This window comes from Tenrec ecaudatus, chromosome 15 (genome assembly GCF_050624435.1).
Source record: "Tenrec ecaudatus isolate mTenEca1 chromosome 15, mTenEca1.hap1, whole genome shotgun sequence".
In the NCBI taxonomy this organism is placed as follows: Eukaryota; Metazoa; Chordata; class Mammalia; order Afrosoricida; family Tenrecidae; genus Tenrec; species Tenrec ecaudatus.
In genome coordinates this window covers 100,030,244-100,051,755 of record NC_134544.1, presented here as the reverse complement: position 1 = coordinate 100,051,755, position 21,512 = coordinate 100,030,244, and the positions used below count along the sequence as shown (strand labels likewise).

The 21,512-nt window shown below is 41.5% G+C and overlaps 1 protein-coding gene and 1 long non-coding RNA gene across 3 annotated transcripts in view; both read right to left on the bottom strand.

Annotated features, from left to right (window-relative positions):
- Positions 1–9,981: 9,981 nt before the first annotated feature.
- LOC142427734 (uncharacterized) overlaps positions 9,982–21,512 on the bottom strand; it is a 31,603-nt gene continuing 20,072 nt past the window's right edge. For both annotated transcript variants that reach the window (XR_012780080.1, XR_012780079.1), the window contains 2 exons: positions 20,059–20,185; positions 9,982–11,253 (listed from right to left, as the gene is read on the bottom strand). This is a non-coding gene — a long non-coding RNA (uncharacterized LOC142427734). The remainder of the gene's footprint in view (positions 11,254–20,058; positions 20,186–21,512) is intronic.
- Positions 11,251–19,815, bottom strand: LOC142427733 (uncharacterized). The gene is made up of 2 exons (XM_075532880.1): positions 19,645–19,815; positions 11,251–15,872 (listed from the first exon to the last, which is right to left on the bottom strand). The coding sequence occupies exons 1-2, from the start codon at positions 19,688–19,690 to the stop codon at positions 13,531–13,533; spliced, it is 2,388 nt and encodes a 795-aa protein (XP_075388995.1). The 5' UTR covers positions 19,691–19,815; the 3' UTR covers positions 11,251–13,530.

Below are 21,512 nucleotides of genomic sequence, written 5' to 3'. Positions count from 1 at the left end.
GAGGTATATGCAGCCTCAGATCGAGGAAATTTTTACTCCCAGTGATAGGTAGAGACATCAATAGAGAGAGAAACAAACAGCCAAACAGAAAGGAGGATAAATGGCTATGTAAATAGATAAGAAATGAAAATATTCACCACAAACCAGGGCCATATCTCTTCTGATTCATGACACCTACATTAGTCTATATTTAAACAATGGAATGTTCTAGTGTGGCCAGACAACATACAAATGACCAAAAATATTGCTAAATTGGGTAACCATGTCTTTACTTAAATCAAAAGTACCGCCATATGTCTTCATACCAAGTTTAACTCAAGTGATGGTATTTTCAATTGCTTCATGTGCTTGTGAAAGTTGAGCATTGAGTAAAGAATAGTAAAGAATCATTGTATGTGAATTGTGGTGCTATTGAGGAATATTGGAATTACCACGGACTGTCAAAGGAACCAACCATGTGGATCGCAGAGTAAAGGTTAACTGATGAACCACCAGCAGCAGACGCTCTTCAGGAGAAAGACTGGGCTTTCTACTCCCGTAAACCTTTACAGTCCTGGAAACGCACAGGGCAGTCGCTATGAGTCAGCACTGACTTAATGCTAGTGGTTTTGGTTTGGCCAAAGGAACAAGCAAATCTTTCTTGGAATAGTACATCCAGAATATTCCTTAGAAACAAGGATGATGGTACTTCCTCTCACATTTTTTTTAACATGATATCAAGAGAGACCAGTACTTGGAAAAGGGTATCATCCTTGGCAAAGTACAGGACAGTCAAATAGAGTAAGGCCAATGAGGAGATGAACTGACACAGTAGCTTCAATAATGGGCTCAAATTTAGGAATTATATTGAGGATGGCTCAATATTGTACATTATTTTGTTCTTTTGCATACAGGGTTGTTATGAGTTGGAAATGAATAAACAGACCTAACCCCAAAACAGTACACTCAATGTGGTAGTTACATAATCTGTTGTCAATTTTAGACTTAAGAGTGAAGGGGTGGAGGTTAGCCTGTCAATCAGGTGGCAGCTTCATGACCTCATTTGGAGGCACTAAAGAGATAAATAGCTCACTGGGGGTGGAACACACACACTTCCTGCTAGACTTCACTTTTGACAAGCCCCTTGGAGAGAGGCTGATGGAGCCAGAGGCCTGGGAGATGTAGGAGCCATGTAGAGACCCTTGCCAGCACCGAGGTGCTTCTACCGCCACTGGATCCATTGGACTTTCCACCCACTGGCTTGTGATCTTCCTGTATTCAGCATTATTGCTAGGCTGCATGAGTGTAATGAAAAATTTATGGACTAGTATTGGACATCTGGGTCAATATTGGGTGTATGGACTTGATCTGGGCTGGGCTGGAATGTTTCTTTAATACCCAATTGCTTTTGTATATAAAACTTTTTTCTTATACACATATGTGTGTCTATGAATTTGTTTCTCTAATCTACCTGGACTAACAAACACAATATACTGAAACCAACATCCATTGATACTTCTATCCTGCAAAACATACTTACACAAATTCATACAAAGGCCTCACAGAGAATATTCATACAAGGATTGCATATGAATGAGACAAGCATGAATTGAATAAATATTGGGAATATTGAAGCACATGATGATCTTTCATGATTCCGAATTTTACTAGTTAAACTAACTGAATACAAGCTCAATATATATACTACCAGAATCATCCCTTACTTGTGTTCCTAAAGGCAGGCTGGCAATTATTCACAAGGCGTTTGAAGGGGCTGAATGTGGAAATCATCCCAGATTTGTGGTCTCTAGATTAACAGACTAAATAAAATGTGGTCTTCTCTGATGTCTTAAAAAGTGCCACCACACTGTATGTTAAGATGGATAAAAAACAATGAACATGTTAAGTAATAATGTTCCTGAATGGAGAGATTGAAAGGGAAGTTAGTGGTGTCCCTCTTAAAATAAATAATAATATCTTCAAAAAGACTTGTTGCAGAAGCAGGACATCCAGAATTCTCATTGGGAGTTAAGAGACAAGGTTCTTTCACACAGACTTTGGACACAATATCAGGAGGGACTATTCTTGGGAAAAGGACCTCATAGATGTTGAAGTACAGGGTCACCAAGGTGGACGAACCCTGTGATTATAACAATGGTATCAGACACTGTAAAGACTATGAGGATGGTGCAGGACAAGGCACTGTTTCATTCTATTGTACGTAGAGGCTCTGTGATTCGCAACCCGTTCAATGAAAGCTAACAACAGTCTACTGGTGGAAGCATGATGTCTTAATAAAGTTGTAATGAAAGCTTATTGATTAAAAGTTAAGAAAACTCCAGAAATAAATACGAAATAAATCTATGTTAATACTTGCTTTCTGGGAATAACTCCAAGTTCAGTGAACTATCAATAACGATCTTGCCCTCTGCTACTTCGACTGGGTTGGTTCCTATGTTTCAACCATCCTGTGCACCCTGTAGACCTGCCCCTTCTGAATGAGATGTTTGTGTTGAGCTCACCCTGAGCTCTACTCACAGGTGTTTGAAGAACTAGCACTCATGTTTCAACTTGCTGGGTTAGTTTTTCTAGCTTTGTTACTGTTTTGTCTTCTGTTCACAAGGTAAAAGGGGTACTATGGTGTGGCCAGCTGGGGATGCTTGTATAGATCATCCATACATGGACTGTGACCTTGTCATTGCCACAGGTGGTAAGGTGAGGTAACTCCACCTTGAGCTTGATTAAAGCGTGTGGTAGTTACCTAATCTGTTGTCAAATTGAGACTCTTAAGAGTGCAGGGTCGCAGCTTGATGACCTCATTTGGAGGAGCTAGAGATAAATAGCTCACTGGAAGTGGGGCACACACCCAATTCCTGCTAGACTTTCCTACTGACAGGACATATGGACCTACTGTAGAGTCCGGGAGCTGGAGGAGCCATGTGCCAGCGTTGAGATGCTTCCACTGACATGGATCTCGGAGACTTTCAACCCACTGGCCTGTAATCTTCTTGCACTCAGCATCATTCCATGCTCTGCATGAGTCTAAAGAGGAATTTACAGTCTGCTACTGGACATACGGGCTAATATCGGACTTATGGCCTTCATTTGCATGGGGCTGGAATATTTTCTTAATATACAAATTCTATAGTACATAAAGCTCTTATACACATGAGTCTCTGAATTTGTTTCTCTAGGCAACCCAGAATAACACCATTATCAGATGAAGATAATCAATATGGGGAGGGGTTGTGGAGAGTGCTCAAACATGCATGGGGACTTGGTGTACTGAACTGTATGATACATACATGTGTACAAAAAAGAATTACTGTCATCAAGTCAGTTTTGTCTCATAGTGACCCTATGGGACAAGGTTGAACTGTCCCTGTGAATTTCCAAAACTGTAACTCTTCATAACAATAGAAAACTTATGTGTATACAGAGCTAAAATTTATTGAACTATATACATATAGTTGTGCACTTTAGATATGTTAATTACTAAGGATAGGAATAAAAAGACATGGAGGTGAATGATCTAAGGCATGATAGCACGTTATCAAACAAATAGCTCTCAGGCTGAGCAGCCCACGTGGGGCCACCCTGTGTGTGTGGGGGGGGCAGAGTTCTATCTGGCAGGAAGATGGAGTGGCAGAGAGAGGGACGTTCCAAGTTTCTCTAATTATTAGAAGGGCACACACCCCAGGAGGCATCACCAGGCTGTGACCTGATCGACGGGTTGTATTCCACCACTACACTTTCATACACCTTCAAGTTGACATAAATCTGTCATAAATTTATGACAGATTTAAGTGACATAAGTATACCTGTCAGAGACCCACACAGTCAAATGCTTTTGCATAGTCAATAAAACACAAGTAAAACTGGTAGCTTTCAGTCAAGACCCACCTGATGTCAGCAATGATATCTTGTTTCACATTCTCTTGTGAATCCACACTGCATTTCTGGAGGCTCCTTGTTGATGTACTGCTGCAATCATTATTAAATTATCTTCTGCAAAATTTTACTTGCATGTGGTATTAATTCAATTAGTTGATAATTTCTACATATTTGGTTAATTTTACTTTTCATAAAACAAATGTAGATCTCTATCGTTTCCGCCCCCTGGGTGCTGCGTTGAGCCCATTTACGCTGGACCTTCTCACCTGGGCGCCGCGCCGCTCCAGGCCCCGCCCACCCCTCGCCAGGCACTGGGGTTTGTGCAGCGGTAGAAATGGGCGGGACAAGAGCTGCCTTGAGAGGAAGTGAAGGCGGAGACCCTACTCCTCCCTGACCCCGCAAGCTCCTCCCACCCCGGGTCACGCCCAGACAGGGCCGGAAGTGGCGGTGTCCTAGCCGGGACTGCCGCTCACATCGCAGATTCTGCTGACGTGGATGCTGCACGCGGTGCCGAGAAGCGCCCACGGCCTGAGCACCCTGTTGCCAGCCCTCCCAGGTAGGGGGTTCCGGGGACGTGCGTGTGGGCGTAGGCCATTTTAGGGTGACCCCGCTGCACATAGCGGTCTGCGAGGACCCTTTGTCTCCTCCCCCCAACCGCTGCCTGCGCCCCGCTCATGGGCAGAGGTGGGCGGTGTCCCTGAAGCCGGTCCTATTTGTCAGCTTTTGGGTTGCTTGGGGTTCATGGTGGGAATCCCTGTTGGAGAAAGGAGAAAATCCGAGTCTGGGATTTTGGGTTTCGGGGTTCCCAGATTCGTCGCTTTGTTTCCTTTCCACACCGCGCCGCCTCCTCCCTGAGATTCCTGGCACCTCTTCATCTCAGAGGTGAGCCCCGGGGTCTTGCTTCTGTGACCTCCCTCTGGACCCGACCAGAGTCTGTTCTAGGTGCAAGATCTGTTATGACAAAGACGTCTTCCCTGGCTTTTCAGATGTTGAGGGTGGCCCTATTTTTTACTGGTTGTATTTTTGTCGGTACATTACTATGGTTTTATCCTTCCCACACTTTCTTTTCGTTAGTTTCTGTTGGGTTTATCAGTTGGTGGAGCACCGAAGGAGTGGATGCCTACAGATAAGAAATGATGGGAGGGCTTATAGGCATGTCAGCTGTGGGGTGGGGATGGGGTTGCTGAGTTGGGGAGGAGGAGGGGATTTGGGGAGTAAAGAATGAGGGAAGGAGGGAACTGAGCACTAGAACAGAAGGTGACTACACAGGTCATTTGAAAGGCGATTTAATCGTGGTGGGAAAGAAGACAATGGTATGAAATTATTCTAATGATTGTACAATTTTAGTTTGAACTGTTCAATTGTGGAATATGTGAATCAAGTGCCCCAAAATGTGTTCAAAAAGAAAAGATCTCCATCACAAAAACTAACTAAATAAACTGTGCGAAAGAATCAAACAACCAACCAACCAAACACACCCCAAACTAGGTAGTACCAAAATTTTCGACCTCTTTCTTTGGCATAAAAACAGAAGTGGGTTTTGAGTACTATGTGGCTGAAGGACAGTTTATTTGGAGCTGGTGGCCTTTGGCCACTACATTCTTGGCCAGTTGGCCAGGCAGCAGTCGGTGCACGACCCCCTGGATGTGCTGGGCAGTGATGATGATGGAGTGCTGTTTGGAATGTGCCAGTTGAGATGCCTGGCAGGTGATGCGCTCCAGTGGGTTGGTGAGCAGCAAGTTCACGATGCCCATGGCCCTGGACGAGATGCTGGAGTCCAGGTGGACCTACTTGAGCACCTTGTACACATACACGGAGTAGGTCTCCTTGCTGCTGCACTGGCATTTCTTGCTGTGTTTCCTCTGAGCCTTAGCTGCAGCCTCCTTGGGGCCCCTATTGTTATGTTTGCACCCAATAACTTGAATTTAAACAACAAAACAGTAAAAAGGTATTTATTCATCCCATCTCATGAAATTTTATTTTCATTCAATTGATTATAGACCTTCAAAGTAGGCTGAAACCCACTCAACTGTCATCAATGCCTTGCTCTGTTGGATCCTCTGTGATCTTACAGCTGAGCTCTCAGTGTAAAGAACTAGATGATTTTCACTTCCTTGAAAGACAAAAAGCCACGCACAATTGAGTGACTGGACGTTTCTCTTATACTAGAGTCCACATTCGTGAGAGTACTCTGCCATATGGCATGCTGTGTGGACCTTACAGAATTCCCTCCAGCTCACCTCCAAAAAACGATAAAATGAGGGGTAGGTATTTTTTTTTATTGAAATAACGCTTGTGTTTAGTGTTTACTCGTGGCTTCTGAGGCTGTTGTCATGTTAGCTGTCATTGAGTCAGTCTTACCCGACAGGGACCGAGCACACAACAGAACAAAGCACTGCACTCTCCTGTGCCATCCTCACAATTTAGGATGAACCCATTGTTGCAGTCACTTTGTTAATTCATTTAGGAGAGGGATTCTTTTTTTTCACTGCTCCTCCACATTACCAGACATATAATTTTCTAATTGAAAATACTGGACTCTATGGAGCCTACTAATTCAAGGTATGCCTGTGGGTCACATCACTCCCATCTCTGTCACCCAACTTGTTTCAACAACCAGCTCTGGAGACACTTTCTGCGGGAGCTGTGGTGCCTGCGCATTAGCATACTGTTCATAGTCCCTCACTCATATCACAGCCAGGAACACTCATAGGCAAATGCCTATTGTGGTTTGTTACTTAAATGAGGCCACCACCTTCACCACCCTGCAATCAGGGGATCCCAGAGACTTCTCAGTCAGAGCCTTAGATACAGAAATGTCTACCTCCTTTCTACTCCTCCTGATGGTGGGGTCTCCCATCAGGTCAGTGACCGGCAGATGCAGTGGTCACAGCAGATTCAAAGACCCATGGGTCCTTTAATGCTTGTTCTGACCTTGCTTATCCTGGGTCTATTTGATTTCTGTTTTTAAACTTGATAATTTCCATGTCCTTAAAGATGGATGCTGGAATCTTGTTCAGAATTGCATTATCATTACACATCGCTTAGGCAGTGGTTCTCAACCTGCCTAATGCCGCAAACCTTTAACACAGTTCAAGTTGTTTTTCTTGCTAGTTCATAACTGTAATTTTACTACTGTTATGAATCATGAGATCCCTGTGAAAGGGTTGTTCAACGCCCCAAGGGTTGTGACCCACAAGTTGAGAACCACTGCTGTAGACCATATTAACCTAAATAATTTTATTTCATAATTTTAATTTAAGTCAGTAACTTTTAATATAACTTTCACTTTCTTTATCTCATGACTTTCAGGAAGCACTCAGGGATCATGTTGGGTGTAATCTCAGTCCAAAGGAGAGATTCAGGTTCTAGATCAAGGTCCTGGCCCTCAGCCTGTATGCATTCCTAGATTACAGCCAGGACAGCACGCCAGACTTAAGACAAAGCCACCTTGGAAGAAAAGGCTCCATTCATCTGTAGGGCTTTTCAACCAGGCAATAGATAAGATCAGAAAAACCAAACAATAACACAGTAGTTAGAATTTTGTCCTGCAAACTTTTATTCTTGTTTGTCAATTAACAGAACACAACTGCATCCAATTGGATTGTATTTCCTTGGCATCATATTTTCTGCCATCATTTCCACATTTCAGAATATTGGGAGGTTTAGTGCACCTTAAGTATGACTGACCAAATCTAACTCCAAGCAGCATTTATGACTGTTCTATGCAGGTTCACAGGGAATCAGAACTGACTACAGGACCCTAACAATTACAAAGGATCATCAAAACATTATTTGCTATGTTTGAGACTGGTATTGCAGTCACTGTATCAATGCACCTCCTTGAGGGCTTGAGAGAAGGAAATGTCTCCTCCATGGACATTTCAGTCAACACATCCTATCTTCAGATTATCAAACTGTAGTCTGAGGACACGGTCACCTATGACTATGCAAGAAACAATGAAAACTCACATCCTGAAAATGCCAGACACCCAGGACAGAGGGAATGACTTTGACAATTCATTTGCTGTCCTTTTTCCCCCTTCTTTCACTTAGTGGTTAAAGCTTTGTGAAAAAAAGCTTTTATTTCCTGAAATTAGTTTCAGTTTTGGGCTGTTAAACCAGCTCCACAAAATTGGAGGAAACATTCTCTAGCACTCAAATCATACAATTAGGCCACAAACACAATCAGAGTCAATTCTAACTCAGGGGCATTGTAGAGTCTGGATTGTACATTTTTTTGGAGGTAGACCCTTTATAATCACTCTTCCCAGATGCTGAATTTCAGGTGGTCAATGCCCTACCCACCATGCACCCAGGGTTTCTATATGCTCATAACAATTTAACAAAACAAAACCAATCTAGAACTGTTTTGGATTCCATGGAGGTGATTCTGATTCACTGTGTCCCGTTGTGCACAGAGTAGAACTGCATTCCCATTTGAAAGGCTACGACCTTTGAGAACGAACTCACTATACCTTTTGATAGCCAGGCACCATAAGCTTTCTTCAAATTTGCTTATGCACCTGCTTTGTCTTCAGCTATTGTGTCGGGAAGGCGAGCATCATGGAATGCCAGTTTAATAGAACAAAGTATTCTTGCATTGAGGGAGTGCTTGAGTGGAGGCCCAATTTCTATCTGGTACCTTAATACTAAACCTATACATATATGTACACAGATCTTTCTCCACATAATCATACATATATTTATATATGTACATGCCTTTATTTAGACCTCATCATATGCCCTTTGCCCCCTAGCTCCTTCCTCTATTTCCTTTTGCTTTCCTCTTATCCAACGATCATGTTCAGCCTTCATTTTGGTTTCAGTAATTCTTCTCTGTTACAGTATCCTTGGTCATGCCCTACCAGGCCTCCTATACCCTCTTCACCACGGATTTGGATCACTTGTTCCAAGTTAACACCACTTCCTTTCCTCCAACCTCCCCGCCACCATGTCCCACTGGAACTGTCAACCCCATTGTTATTCTCCTTTAAACCAAAAAAATCATGTCATTGTGAATGAGGGGGAGTGCAGAGTGGGAACCCAAAGCCCACCTGTAGGCAATTGGACATCCCCTTAGAGAAGGGTCCCTGGGAGATCAGACAGTCATGGTGCAGTGTAGCAACGATGAAACATAAAACTTTCCTCTAGTTCCTAAATGCTTCCTCTCCACCATCATGACCACTATTCTACCTTACAAAGCTGGCTAAACCAAAAGATGTACACTGGTACAGATAGGAACTGGAAACACAGGGAATCCAGGGCGGAAGATTCCTTCAGGACCAGTAGTAAGAGCGGCAATACCAGGAGGGTGGCAGGGGTGAGGGTGGAAATGGGGGTCGATTACAAGGATCTACATATAACCTCCTCCCTGTGCAAGGACAACAGAAAAGTGGGTGGAGACATCGGACAGTGTAATAAATGACAAAATAATAATTTATAAATTGTCAAGGGTTCATGAGGAAGGGGCAGTGCAGAGTGAGGGGTAAAATGAGGAACTGATGCCAGGGGATTAAGTGGAGTGCAAATGCTTTGAGAATGATGAGGGAAATGAATGTACAAATGTGCTTTACATAATTGATGTAAAGAACTTCTCTTAAGCTTGACTCATGCCCCATTTTAGGATTTTTAACATGCTGTCCTGGCCTCTTTCATCACTAAAGTATGTAACCTCTTTCTCCACCACACCCAGTTTTGCCCCATCGCAATGTATTATTCAAATGTCAATATCCTCCTGTTCTCAGAATGTGCCCATTTTCAATACCCCATTCCACCCTGCCTCACAAAGTTAAAAAGATTACACTTATATTAGCTTCTGTAAACTGCTTGCTGAAAGGAATGTGGAACCCCCAACCTTCCCTACATACACACTGAAAGCTTTGTAATAGCCTCAACCGCTCCTGATCACCAAACCAGCAGCGGTTTTTGCACTTATAAACTCACCTGAATCCAATTTTCAGCTCTGAGTAATTTAATCGAGATTTGAATCCTCCCAAAGGCCACCAGCTAGAATAAAGACTCCCAATTTGTACATAAATAAAAATTACTTATGCACATCAGAAGACTGCATGAGAAGTGTAAAATGAGAGCCCATGGACAGGGAAATTTTTTTTAATCAATGACACATTAGCCAAAGGAATAATTACAAAAAAATACAGAACTCTCTCTCTCATTAAGAAAATAACAAGGGACCAAATTAAAAAATGGGGAAAAAATATGAACAAAAAAGTACAAATGATTAATAATGATAAGCAAATGAAGTACAAATGATTAACTTCACCAAAAATGAAATACAGATGATTAACAAACATATAAAAATGCTCATGCTCACTAGCCTTCAGATGCAAATTCAAACCACAATGAGATACCACTTAACTCTTACAATGGAAGCACAAAACAAAGAAACAAAACAACAAATGCTGGAGAGTATATGGAGGGATTGGGATTCATATATACTGGCGGTGGACTTAGAGATACATACAGCCACTGTGGAAATCAATGTAGCACTACTTAAAACAACCAAAGCTTGAAGTCCCATATGATCCAACAATACCACAATTAGACACCATGGAATTCATACACAAAGCAATATATTTTTAAAAACAACATACTAAAACAGAGGTAAAGCTGAGTTGAAAATAAGAGGAATGTTTAAAACTGCAAGATTTAAAATGGGTGAAAAAGGTTCTCAAAAAATAAAGGGTCATATTTTAACTTAACTGCATCTGAATAATCCACCTTCCAAAGAATTCTGCATGGGAGCAAGGCCATTCACATTCCTGTTCTATGGTCACAGTATTTCTCCAGTTAACATAGTTAACATGGGTCAAAAGAGTGATCAAATGTAAATTGAAATATTGGTCTTGGTATCAATGCACATATGCACACAGGATGAGTCTATCAGGCTTTCCCAGTAGCTATATTCATGATTTCCTGCAGGATTTACATTGCAGTCATACACTGTGACAGACATTTTGTGCAGCCCTTCTGTCCAATCACTGCATCAGTTTATCCTATGAGCTTTGGGGAACTCAAAGAAAATATAATTGGATACTGAAGTCACTGCCAATCACTTAAATGCATACGCACTGCCACATGCCCTGTATTCATATGGTTTCTCTGCTGTACAAATCCTCTATTGTCGCATGACTCCTTTTGGGCTAAAGGCCAGCCAATCAGAACTACATTCGTTAAAATCCTAATGTAGTTTAGTGACACACTGAGAGAAACCAAAGAGGGTATTTGCAAAGTAACTATATTGTCAGCACTTTCCTTCTTGAGATCACTGGTATGTGATGTCACATGACTTCCTGTGGAGTTTCCCATCTTGAGTGAATTTTGTGTGTGTTCAGTTTTGTGTGTTTCTGTGAAGAAAACCTAGAAACACAGGTAAAAGTTTGTTACCCACATAAAATGCAGCTACATGGTAACTATTCTACATGAAATCATTGATGAGACAGACATGAGCGCTTCAATTTTTTAAAACATTTGTGATTTAAAACTTTACAGAGTAAATTGGTTTTCTATTCAACAGTTCATACATTGATTGCAGTCCCCAAGATATACCAGCTTTCTTTCCACTTCTGCCCCCTCCCTGTGCTTTTATACTATTCATCCTTCTTTCCTGTGTCTTCTAGCTTTTATGAGTTTTTAGCCATAAGCAAATGCTGTTCCTTTGATTTTGTATGGTTGATTTTCCAGGGAGTGTATGTTATTCTTGGATGTTATTCTTCCCCTCCAAGTCTATATATTGTTGGGCTGAAAGGTGAGTCAGAGGAGTACAGGTCCAAGAGTGAAACATTGCTAAGTGAAACATTGCTAAAGACCACAATCTGTTGATTCCAAGTTTCCAGCAGACCAGTAAGCCTGATCTATTTTATGATTTTGGTTTGTTCCACTTTCTTCTCCCACTTGACTCAGGACTCTGTTTTGTGATCCCTTTCAGAGTAATTAGCAGTGGAAGCTGAGCACCATCTAGTTCTTTTGGTCTCAGGGTTGTGGAGGCTGAGGTTCACTGTGTTCCATTCATCCTTTGGAATAATTGTTCCCATACATCCTCTATTTTCTTTATTCCTATTTTATGGTACTTCTGTGCTGTCTCCGGTGGCTAACAAAGAGCATGCACGTGGGGCAGGTACAAGTGTCATCTGGTGGGCACTCTACTGCTTGGTATAGTTGTGATCCAGAAACACCTGGTTCAGTTCTCTTTCAGGTACTGAAAGCTGGAAGACCATTGAGGTACCCATGCACTCTGTGGAAGTCTGGAAGGTCTTCTCCCCACAAGGGTGGTCATGCCAGTAGAGGGACAGCAATGCAGAATATGGATCCCCATATGGTCACAATTGTCTGTTCCCACGCTTGGCCCAGGCCAAACTCTAGCACCTCTTCCTCTCTTTTGAAACTTTGTTACACTAACTCCAATGAAAGGTTTTCTTCTTGGAAACTGTCTACTGTTTAAGGACACCTGACTTCCACATATAAGATTTTTTACATTTAATTCATGCAAAGAGCTTCTTTTCTTTGTGAAATCTCGGATGTGCTGTAAGGCATCGCGTCTGGCTGAAAGCTTTACCACACTCAACACATATTAAGGTTTTTCTCCACAAAGAATTCATAGATGAGTTTTGAGATGTGCTTTCTGAATGAAGACTGCTACATTCACTACATACATGGAGCTTCTCTCTCTGCACGATGGGGTTTCTGATGAACGATGAGCTATTCTTCCTGAAAAAGGCTTTCCACATTCACCACACACATGGGGTTTAGCATCTGTGTGAAGTTTCTGATGTGCTATAAGGTATGTTTTTTGGCTGAAAGCTTTACCACTCTCACCACATACATAGCGGTTTTCTCCTGTGAATTTGTAGATGAGTTTTGAGATTTCCTTCCTGAATGAAGCTTTTGCCACATTCACCACATCCATGGGGTTTCTCTCCAGTATGAGTTCCCTGATGAACACTGAGGTCCTTCTATCTGATAAATGTAGGGAACTGTGTGTGTCCCCCCACCCTGGATTTAAGCCATGTACGACCTTTATGAATTTACTGTTTCCTGCCATACAAAATGCCCTGAGATTTTACTGCCCTTTGTTCCTTTCCCGCCAGAGGGTGGCTGCCTTGACCCTTGCTAGGGTTGGTGCTCTTTCACTAGCAGCTGCTATGTTCATTGGTCAATACATGACTGATGGCATCCATCCCCGGGCACCAGGTATGCTTCATTAGCATACTTACCTGTTTGATCAGTTGTCCGCCGTTTCTCCTTATTTGGAGATGCACGACTATTGGCTACCTCAGCTGTACCTTATTTTACATGTGACGTAATGGTGCCCGCCCTTTCCTGGCTGTCTAAAACTCTGCTCTCAACTCCACAAACGAGGCTTGATCAGATTCCTGTCTTGCCTCCATCTCTCTGTGCCCTTGCCCATCTTCATTCCCAATCCCTCTTTCAGGTTCCCACGTTGTTGATGTCCCGCGGGAAGGGACAGATGAAACCTTTTCCATATTCACCACATATATACGGTTTCTATCAAGTATGAGTCTGCTGATTATCAGTGAGAGAAGCCTTCCAGGTAAAGGCTTTTCCACATTTACCACCTACATCGGGTTTCTGTCCAGTACGAGTTCACTGATGAACAGTGAGAGCAGTCTTCCTGATTTAGCCTTTGCCACCTTCACCACATACATAGGGTTTCTCTCTAGTATGAGTTCGTAGATGACTTTTGAGATGTGTTTTCCGGTTGAAACCTTTGCCACATTCACCACATACATGGGGTTTCTCTCCAGTATGAGTTAGCTGATGATTAGAGAGCACAGCCTTCGAGATAAAACCTTTTCCACACTCATCACACACATGGGGTTTCTCTCCAGTATGAGTTCGCTGATGAACAGTGAGAGAAGCCATCCAGGTAAAGGCTTTTCCACATTCACCGCATACATATGGTTTCTCTCCAGTATGAACTCTCTGATGGACAGTGAGAGCAGCCTTCCTGATAAAGCCTTTGCCACATTCATCACATACATGGGGTTTCTCTCCAATATGAGTTCGATGATGAACAGTGAGCTCTCTCTTCTGGATAAAGGATTTGCCACATTCATCACATACATAGGGCTTCTCCCCAGTATGAGTTCGCTGATGAACAGTGAGAGCAGTCTTCCTGATAAAGCCTTTGCCACATTCAACACATACATGGGGTTTCTCTCCAGTATGCGTTCGATGATGAACAGTGAGCTCACTTTTCTGGATAAAGGCTTTTCCACATTCACCACATACATAGGGTTTCTCTCCTGTATGATTTCGCTGATGAACAGTGAGGGAAGTCATCCAGGTAAAGGCTTTTCCACATTCACCACATACATGGGGTTTCTCTCCTGTATGAGTTCGCTGATGAACAGTGAGAGAAGCCATCCAGTTAAAGGCTTTTCCACATTCACCACATACATGGGGTTTCTCCCCAGTATGAGTTCGCTGATGATCACTGAGAGAAGTCTTCTTGATAAAGCCTTCGCCACATTCACCACATACATGGGGTTTCTCTCCTGTATGAGTTCGCTGACGAACACTGAGCTTGTTCTTCTTGATAAAGGATTTTCCACATTCACCACGTACATGGGGTTTCTCTCCAGTATGAGTTCGCTCATGAACACTGAGCTTGTTTTTCTTGATAAAGGCTTTTCCACATTCACCACGTACTTGGGGTTTCTCTCCAGTATGAGTTCGCTGAGGAACACTGGGCTTGTTCTTCTTGATAAAGGCTTTTCCACATTTACCACGTACATGGGGTTTCACTGCAGTATGAGTTCGCTGATGAACAGTGAGAGAAGTCTTCCAGGGAAAGGCTTTTCCACATCCATCACATACGTGGGGTTTCTCTCCTGTATGAGTTCGCTGATGATCAGTGAGAGCAGTCTTCCTGATAAAGGCTTTTCCACATTTACCACACACATGAGGTTTCACTCCAGTATGAGTTCGCTGATGAACAGTGAGGTTCTTCTTCCCGATAAAGGCTTTGCCACATTCACCACTTACATGGGGTTTATCTCCTGTGTGAATTATCTGATGTGCTCTAAGGTGCTGCTTCTGGTTGAAAGCTTTACCACACTCACCAAGTACATAGGGTTTTTCTCCTGCATGAATTTGTAGATGACTTTTGAGATGGGCTTTCCGACTGAAACCTTTGCCACCTTCACCACAGACATGGGGTTTCTCTCCAGTATGACTTTGCTGTTGAATAGTGAGGTCCATCTTCCTGATAAAGGCTTTTTCACATTGACCACATACATGGGGTTTCTCTGCAGTATGAGTTCGCAGATGAGCAGTAAGATCAGTCTTCCTGGTGAAGCCTTTCCCACATTCACTGCATACATAGGGCATCCCTGCCATAAGAGTTTCCTGATAGCCCTTGAGGTAGGATTTACTGTGATAAGCTTTGCCACATTGCAAGCATTTACCTAGCTTTTGTCCTTCATGGGCTTTTTGATGTTCATTGAGTTTGAACACTTTCTTGAATTTTTGCCCACACTGACTGCATTCAGTGTTCTTATCTAGTGTATCAGTGATCCGGTGCTCATAGAGCACAGACTCCTCGATGAAGGTTGTCCCACATTTATCACCTGTGTGTGGTTTCTCAATTTCATCAGATTTCTGATGCTGAATGCATTGTGACTTCATGAGCCTGGACTGTTCACATTCATGGAATTTCTTTTCAGTACAACATTGCTCTTCTTCAACAAGGAGAAAAGTTTCCTCATCTTCACTGAGCACAACGGACTTCTGTATTTTATTGCTTCTATTCTGATTTAATTCCAGAATGATTAAATCTGATTTTATGATTTTTTCATGTAAGCCAAACATCTCATCATTTTCCTTTGGAGGAAAATTATTTTGGTGCTGAGAAACAATACTCTCCAATGTATTAAATTTATAACACTGTTCCATTCTGTCTATGCATCTTTCACATTGCAAGTGCTCAAGCAAATGATCATCATCGTTGTGGATTTCTATAAAAGAAAAGAACGTTGACTCTTCAATATTTTGATTGACAACGTTTCTCTTAAAATATGCATTGATACAAAGTAGATTTTTAGTGACAACCCTCTTACATGAATAAAACACTATGCTTAATGCTTATTGCCCATTGGAAGTAATACAACAGTGTAAACAATCCAAATAGTAAAGTTACTGCAGAAATCAGGTTGGATGTGAAAGTGATGAATGAACACAGATTTGGTATTTGCATAAAGAGGGGCATGAAAATGTACAACAAACGTAATAGAAGGGAGACATCGAGACCAATAGACCACAGATGTGATAAGGCTTGCTAATTCCAGTTGGTAGAGGTCAGATGAAGTACTAGACAAAGTTGGGAAAATGAAAAATGCAGAATGTTCTACTTGGGAGAAAACGATTTTTACAGGTATATATGAAAGGTATTAGGGTACAGAAACATATTGCTTATGTTTCTAGAGCCTGTATTCTAGCTGACACCACCCATCTTTCAGTGTTGTCCTGTGGTAGCTTGCATGTTGCTGTGATGCCAAAAGCACTGCCACCCAGGGTTTCAAACACAAGCAGGACCACCCATGGTGTACAGGTCTTAGTGGAATCTCCAGAAACAAGGACTGGGAGGGAGACCCGGTGATCTACTTCTGGAACATGCACCCCCTCAGGTTTAATGGCAATGAATAACACTGAAGAAGTACTAAATCCTCAAAGTACAGTCAACAGTAATGATGTGGATGTAGGGGAGCTTTGGGGACCTTCTGTGGTTTACATGGCATGACTGAAAATGAGAAAAAGTAGATGTAAACATCCTCTAATAATTGGAAGATGGATTATATGAAATATTATCAAGAAAAAAATTGCAAGTTGTTAAAACAAAATGTAATGTTTAAAAGTTGATAGTATATGAATTATTCAACTAAATAGACTGATACTGGCTCTTTTTAATTAGATAATCAAGTGGTTTATAAGGCTGAGATTGACAAAGAAGACTAAAATCATATTCATCTTCAAATAGTACATGGCAAGATCTTCCCTAAAGTGTAATTCTGTCAGCGGAAGGTTAAAATTCATATGCCTGCAAGTAAGGCCAGTTACTAAAAGTATTACTTAGATTTGTGCACCCACTGTTTAAGCAAACGAAGTGTGGGATCCAGCCCCAGAATCAAAAGGCCCTTAGGAATAGCATTTGCACTGAAGGAAGATAAAGCAGACAGCAAAAACGGAGTAGAGTGGCTTCATCTCCGATGATGGAATAAGATAGTGAGGTCATTTAACAGCGAGTTTATATAGCAGTGAGGTGTGCAAGCCTCCAGAAGGCATGGACAACAGAGCGGACAGATGTGAATGTGGGAATATATTGAACTCTTTTAGAACACTTCATAAGTATCAGGCTGTGGGAAACTGCAGATTAAGAAGAGAGTGGAGGCAGACCAATTCTTTATTCTCAGAATTAAAGATTACAAGGCCAGGTATCTGGTTGGAAGGAAGCATTCACATTTGTAAGTTGGAGAAGAGCCCCAATTACCTTCTAATTAAAGATCATCCCCACAATATCCTTTCATTACAGTGCTACCTTAATGATACCTCATAAAAGCACATGACTATTACCATCTGTGAGCTGCTTTAACTGTAAGAGCAGATATGTTGTTACTGTTCTCCCTGCTCAGTGGATAGGTACTTCCCTCACTTGCCCTCAGCCTCAGCACTGGTCTTTAGTTGCTCACCCAATCACTTCAGGGTAAAGCCACTGCCTACCTTGTTAAGTAGGTACCTTCATTGTGTGTAAGGAATGGGGGCGGGTCTGCATGCCCTGAAACTATATAAATTGGTGAAAGATACAAAGCCCTTTATGTCTGCCCTTCAATTATACAACCATCCCTTAGGACCCATCCAGAGGGAATTTAAGAGACAAAGTGATAGTTGATTGTTTGAGTGATGGCAACAAAGGGAACCTGATTGCTTTTAAAGCTAGGCATCTTTTAGCTGAGTAGCAAGAAATCAGGTGCCTGTAGGAGCTGTATACTAACATCTTCCTGGAGAGCAGTTGTTGAGAACACTATCTGGAGATTGTGCATTTCAGCTCTAGCTTTATCCTTGGGGCTTGGAGGTTTTCTTCTAACACTAGCACTCTTCTCCCAAGCCCTGAAGTCAGGAGTATAGAGGTAAGGTTGCTTACACTTTCATCCAGGCTTTATTTTCCACAATAATGAAACGGAGGGTCGGAGAGGAAAGGAATACGGGCAGGTGTTATCAAGGAATTCAAGAAGAAAATATTTTGGAACCGTGGTAGCATCAATACAATTATATATATATATATGAAAATTTTGCATAACTTTTGCAGCCTGACATTGATGAACAATACATGCAATCATGTACATGGATGAATGTAAAATTTGGGGGCAATATAAGTATTTGGAAAATGCAGCCTGAGTGACAGAAATGACACACAAGGTCACCGATAAAATTTTGAGACTAATGATGAATTCAAAGCAAATTTCTTATTTAAAAAAATGGAAACTATACATATGGATCTTTCAGAATGGAGCAAACGAAAAGCAAATCAACCACATCCATAGAAAGAAATGGTGGAGAAGCTCATTAATCAAAACACACCCAGGGGTTAACTGTGGAACAGATCATCAATTACTCAAATCCAAGTAGAAGCTAGCCAAAATACCTAGATCACAGAGCTGAGAGACTGTAAAGAATAAACTTGAGGAATAAAAGACTGATGAGTGAAGATTAATGACTGAGACCAGATGAGATGTGGGACGACACAAAAGACATTTTACATATGGAAACCAAAAGGCTACTCAAAAGACAGAAGAGAGAGAGCAATATTGAATATATTATGATAGTTTGAAAAACAACAAAAAAATGCGTTGGAACATACAGCCAAAATGTTCTTTAGAAGCAGCAAAGGTCATCTTTCGGGGTTTCGACCTGTTAAGAAGGGGTGGGCCCAAGGAAGGCACACTGCACAGTAAGAATATATAGTAGATATGTGTTTAATGAAGAAACCAACAACTCAGGATGTTAAAAATGTCCTTTCCACTTAAAAAATTATTGGAGGAACAGAAATGTGTTTAAAATCTTCCAAGTAGAACAAAATTGCAGGTAGAGTGCTAAAGTATATCCTAAGATCATAACAATTTCCGTGCTAGAAAGGTGATTTTAAAGACCTGAAAATAACAGAAGTCATAAACGTGTTTCACCAACAGAAGCAAAATATGGAGAAACATGTCTGTTGAAGAATTCCAACAGAGAAGGCAATTTGATCATCTCTATTAGAAAACAGGCGGAACTTATTTCACCAGAATAAAAACTTTAAAGGAACAGGAGAACAAATGAGAAAATGGACACAAAAACCTTTAGAGAAACTCCATTGGGAAAGCTAAGGAAGCACAAAGGAGACTGACTCATCCATGGTGGGAGTTCAAGATCCAAGACTGTTGTGAACAACAAAGGGCAAGCCATTATTACTCAGTAGGGGAGGAATGTGCTGCATTGAGGCCAGTTACAAAACCAGAGTTCTCTGTTTGGACCGAGGCTTGCAAGATGGATTTTCATAGTAAGGTAGAAGCACATGAAAAAGGGAAAGTTTTGAGAATCTTAAAGACAGAAAATTAGGGAAGCAAACATACAGTACTATAAATCAAATAAATGGAAATCTAATCTCAAGAGCTACAGGAGAACTCTCAACTTCTAGGATAAGTTAGCTCTCCTATTCAAAGAAGTACACACTTTTATGCATTTTCCCACACCTACCTTGGATGTGAGGCCTTCTATGACTTGAATCAACGCCCCCAGCCATTAAGGTATTTTGACCATGCACCTGAAAAAAATCCCACTACAGATTGTTTCTAATACCGACCACAGTTCTCTTGTTCCAATTGAGAGAATGCTTCTGGGATGTCAACTAGATAACCTGTTCATGAGAAATTACAGAATCTTAGACACAGCAAAATTAACCTAAAGTTTGTAAAACCTGAAGAATATAGTATTTCTACGAAAATCATGTTCAAAGGAACAAAGTAAAGGGTGTTCTCTCAAGGATAGAAGACCTTACCTACTAACTTAGAACCAGAGAATGCAATGAGAATCTCCGTCTTTGAGAACACCAGCCACTACAAAGATTTTAACCCATAAGCTAGGAAAAGCCAATGACTTCAGAATTCTCACCGATGGAAACTAGGTTGCAATAGTTCTCCAACATCACATCCTGATATAGGGTCTTCTGAGCAGGGTTAAGGAGCTGCCATTCCTCCCGAGTGAATTTTACAGCCACATCGTTGAATGTCAGTGATTCCTGCAGGAAGAGGAGTCAATTTAATGGTGTATTTTCCATTTGAAGATTTTAAAAAAATATCTTACAGAAAAGAAACAAAGCAGTAGTAAAAACTGTATATTCCAAAATGGGTGGCAAAATGAGGACTTAGTAGAAAGTATTTAACTTTATTTCTACATTCGCAATTATGGGACAGAAAACTAGCCCTATTTTCATAAAGATCTCCATTGTTCTGAGACAGAAATATTTTCAAATACACATTCTCCAGGCCAAATAATGTGCCCCACCCCCACCCCCTACAATAACTCTCCATTAAGGAGCAGTCTTAAAGGAGCTCCCATAGTAGATGAATCATTTCTGTGTCTGGCTACTTCACTATGCCTGAAGGTTATCTGTAGATCAGAGCAATCAGGTTCTAGAGCCAACCCACCATAAATGTAGCAAATGCCTGGGGAGGGCACAGGGTGGCTTTCAAGTCAACTAGCACTAGGTCAAGATGGTGAGTCACACTCTTGCTTATTTATTATGTTATCCACTTATATTATTACCCATTGACTATGTAGACACTAATTGCATGACGTGTACGCCTTATGGAAAGATCTGTAAACTCCAGTACATATACCCATTGGAAAATACATTCACTTTCTCAGTCCTGACATGGGGTGAGGAACCACATGCCCCACTGGTCTGTCTTTAATATTTGCTACAATTGCAATGTCACACCTGAGGATCACCGTTCAAGTGTTGAGGTCCTCCATGCCCCCAAATAATGCACCCATTCATAACATTAGAAGTTTGAATACCAGTGAAACTATCTGAATGAGCTAGAAAGAGCTGAGATTTATATTCACACAAAGTAGATTTATATTCACACACACTTGTTTATATTAACAAACAAGTTTACAGTATTTTGTGAAATGGAATTGGGAGTTCTAGCAGTATCACCATTATAAAAGGCTCGGTATCTCCAGTGGCAATGATTATCAGGAACAGTTCAGATGGGGGCGGTCAACACACCTCAGTTCCCCAACATTTTTTGTCAACTCTTACCCAAGTCATTCCTCCCACACCACTCTTTGTCTCACTTCTGGGTTTGAAAATCTGTTGCTATGGCCACAGAAAACTCAATAGATCAAAGTAGTCTATTAATGAAACAGGTACACCTTGGGATCAGAAACAAGAAGCTATATCTCAGAACCAAGGTCAGAATGTTCAGAGGCAATATCTCCCTTCCTGAAAGCAGAATAACTTTCTAAGTTCTTAAGAGCCACCGTAGCACAAGCTCCTCTTGACAACCTTAGGACAAATTCTTCTGAGCCACCTTCACACGGTTTTGGCTTAACTTTAA

Excerpts from the sequence above, each read along its gene's own strand:
- LOC142427733 (XM_075532880.1), bottom strand. The coding sequence starts at position 19,690 with ATGGCTGGGGGCGTTGATTCAAGTCATAGAAGGCCTCACATCCAAG. Across the intron at positions 15,873-19,644 it reads TAGAAGGCCTCACATCCAAG|AAATCCACAACGATGATGAT; the intron begins GTAGGTGTGGGA and ends TTTCTTTTATAG.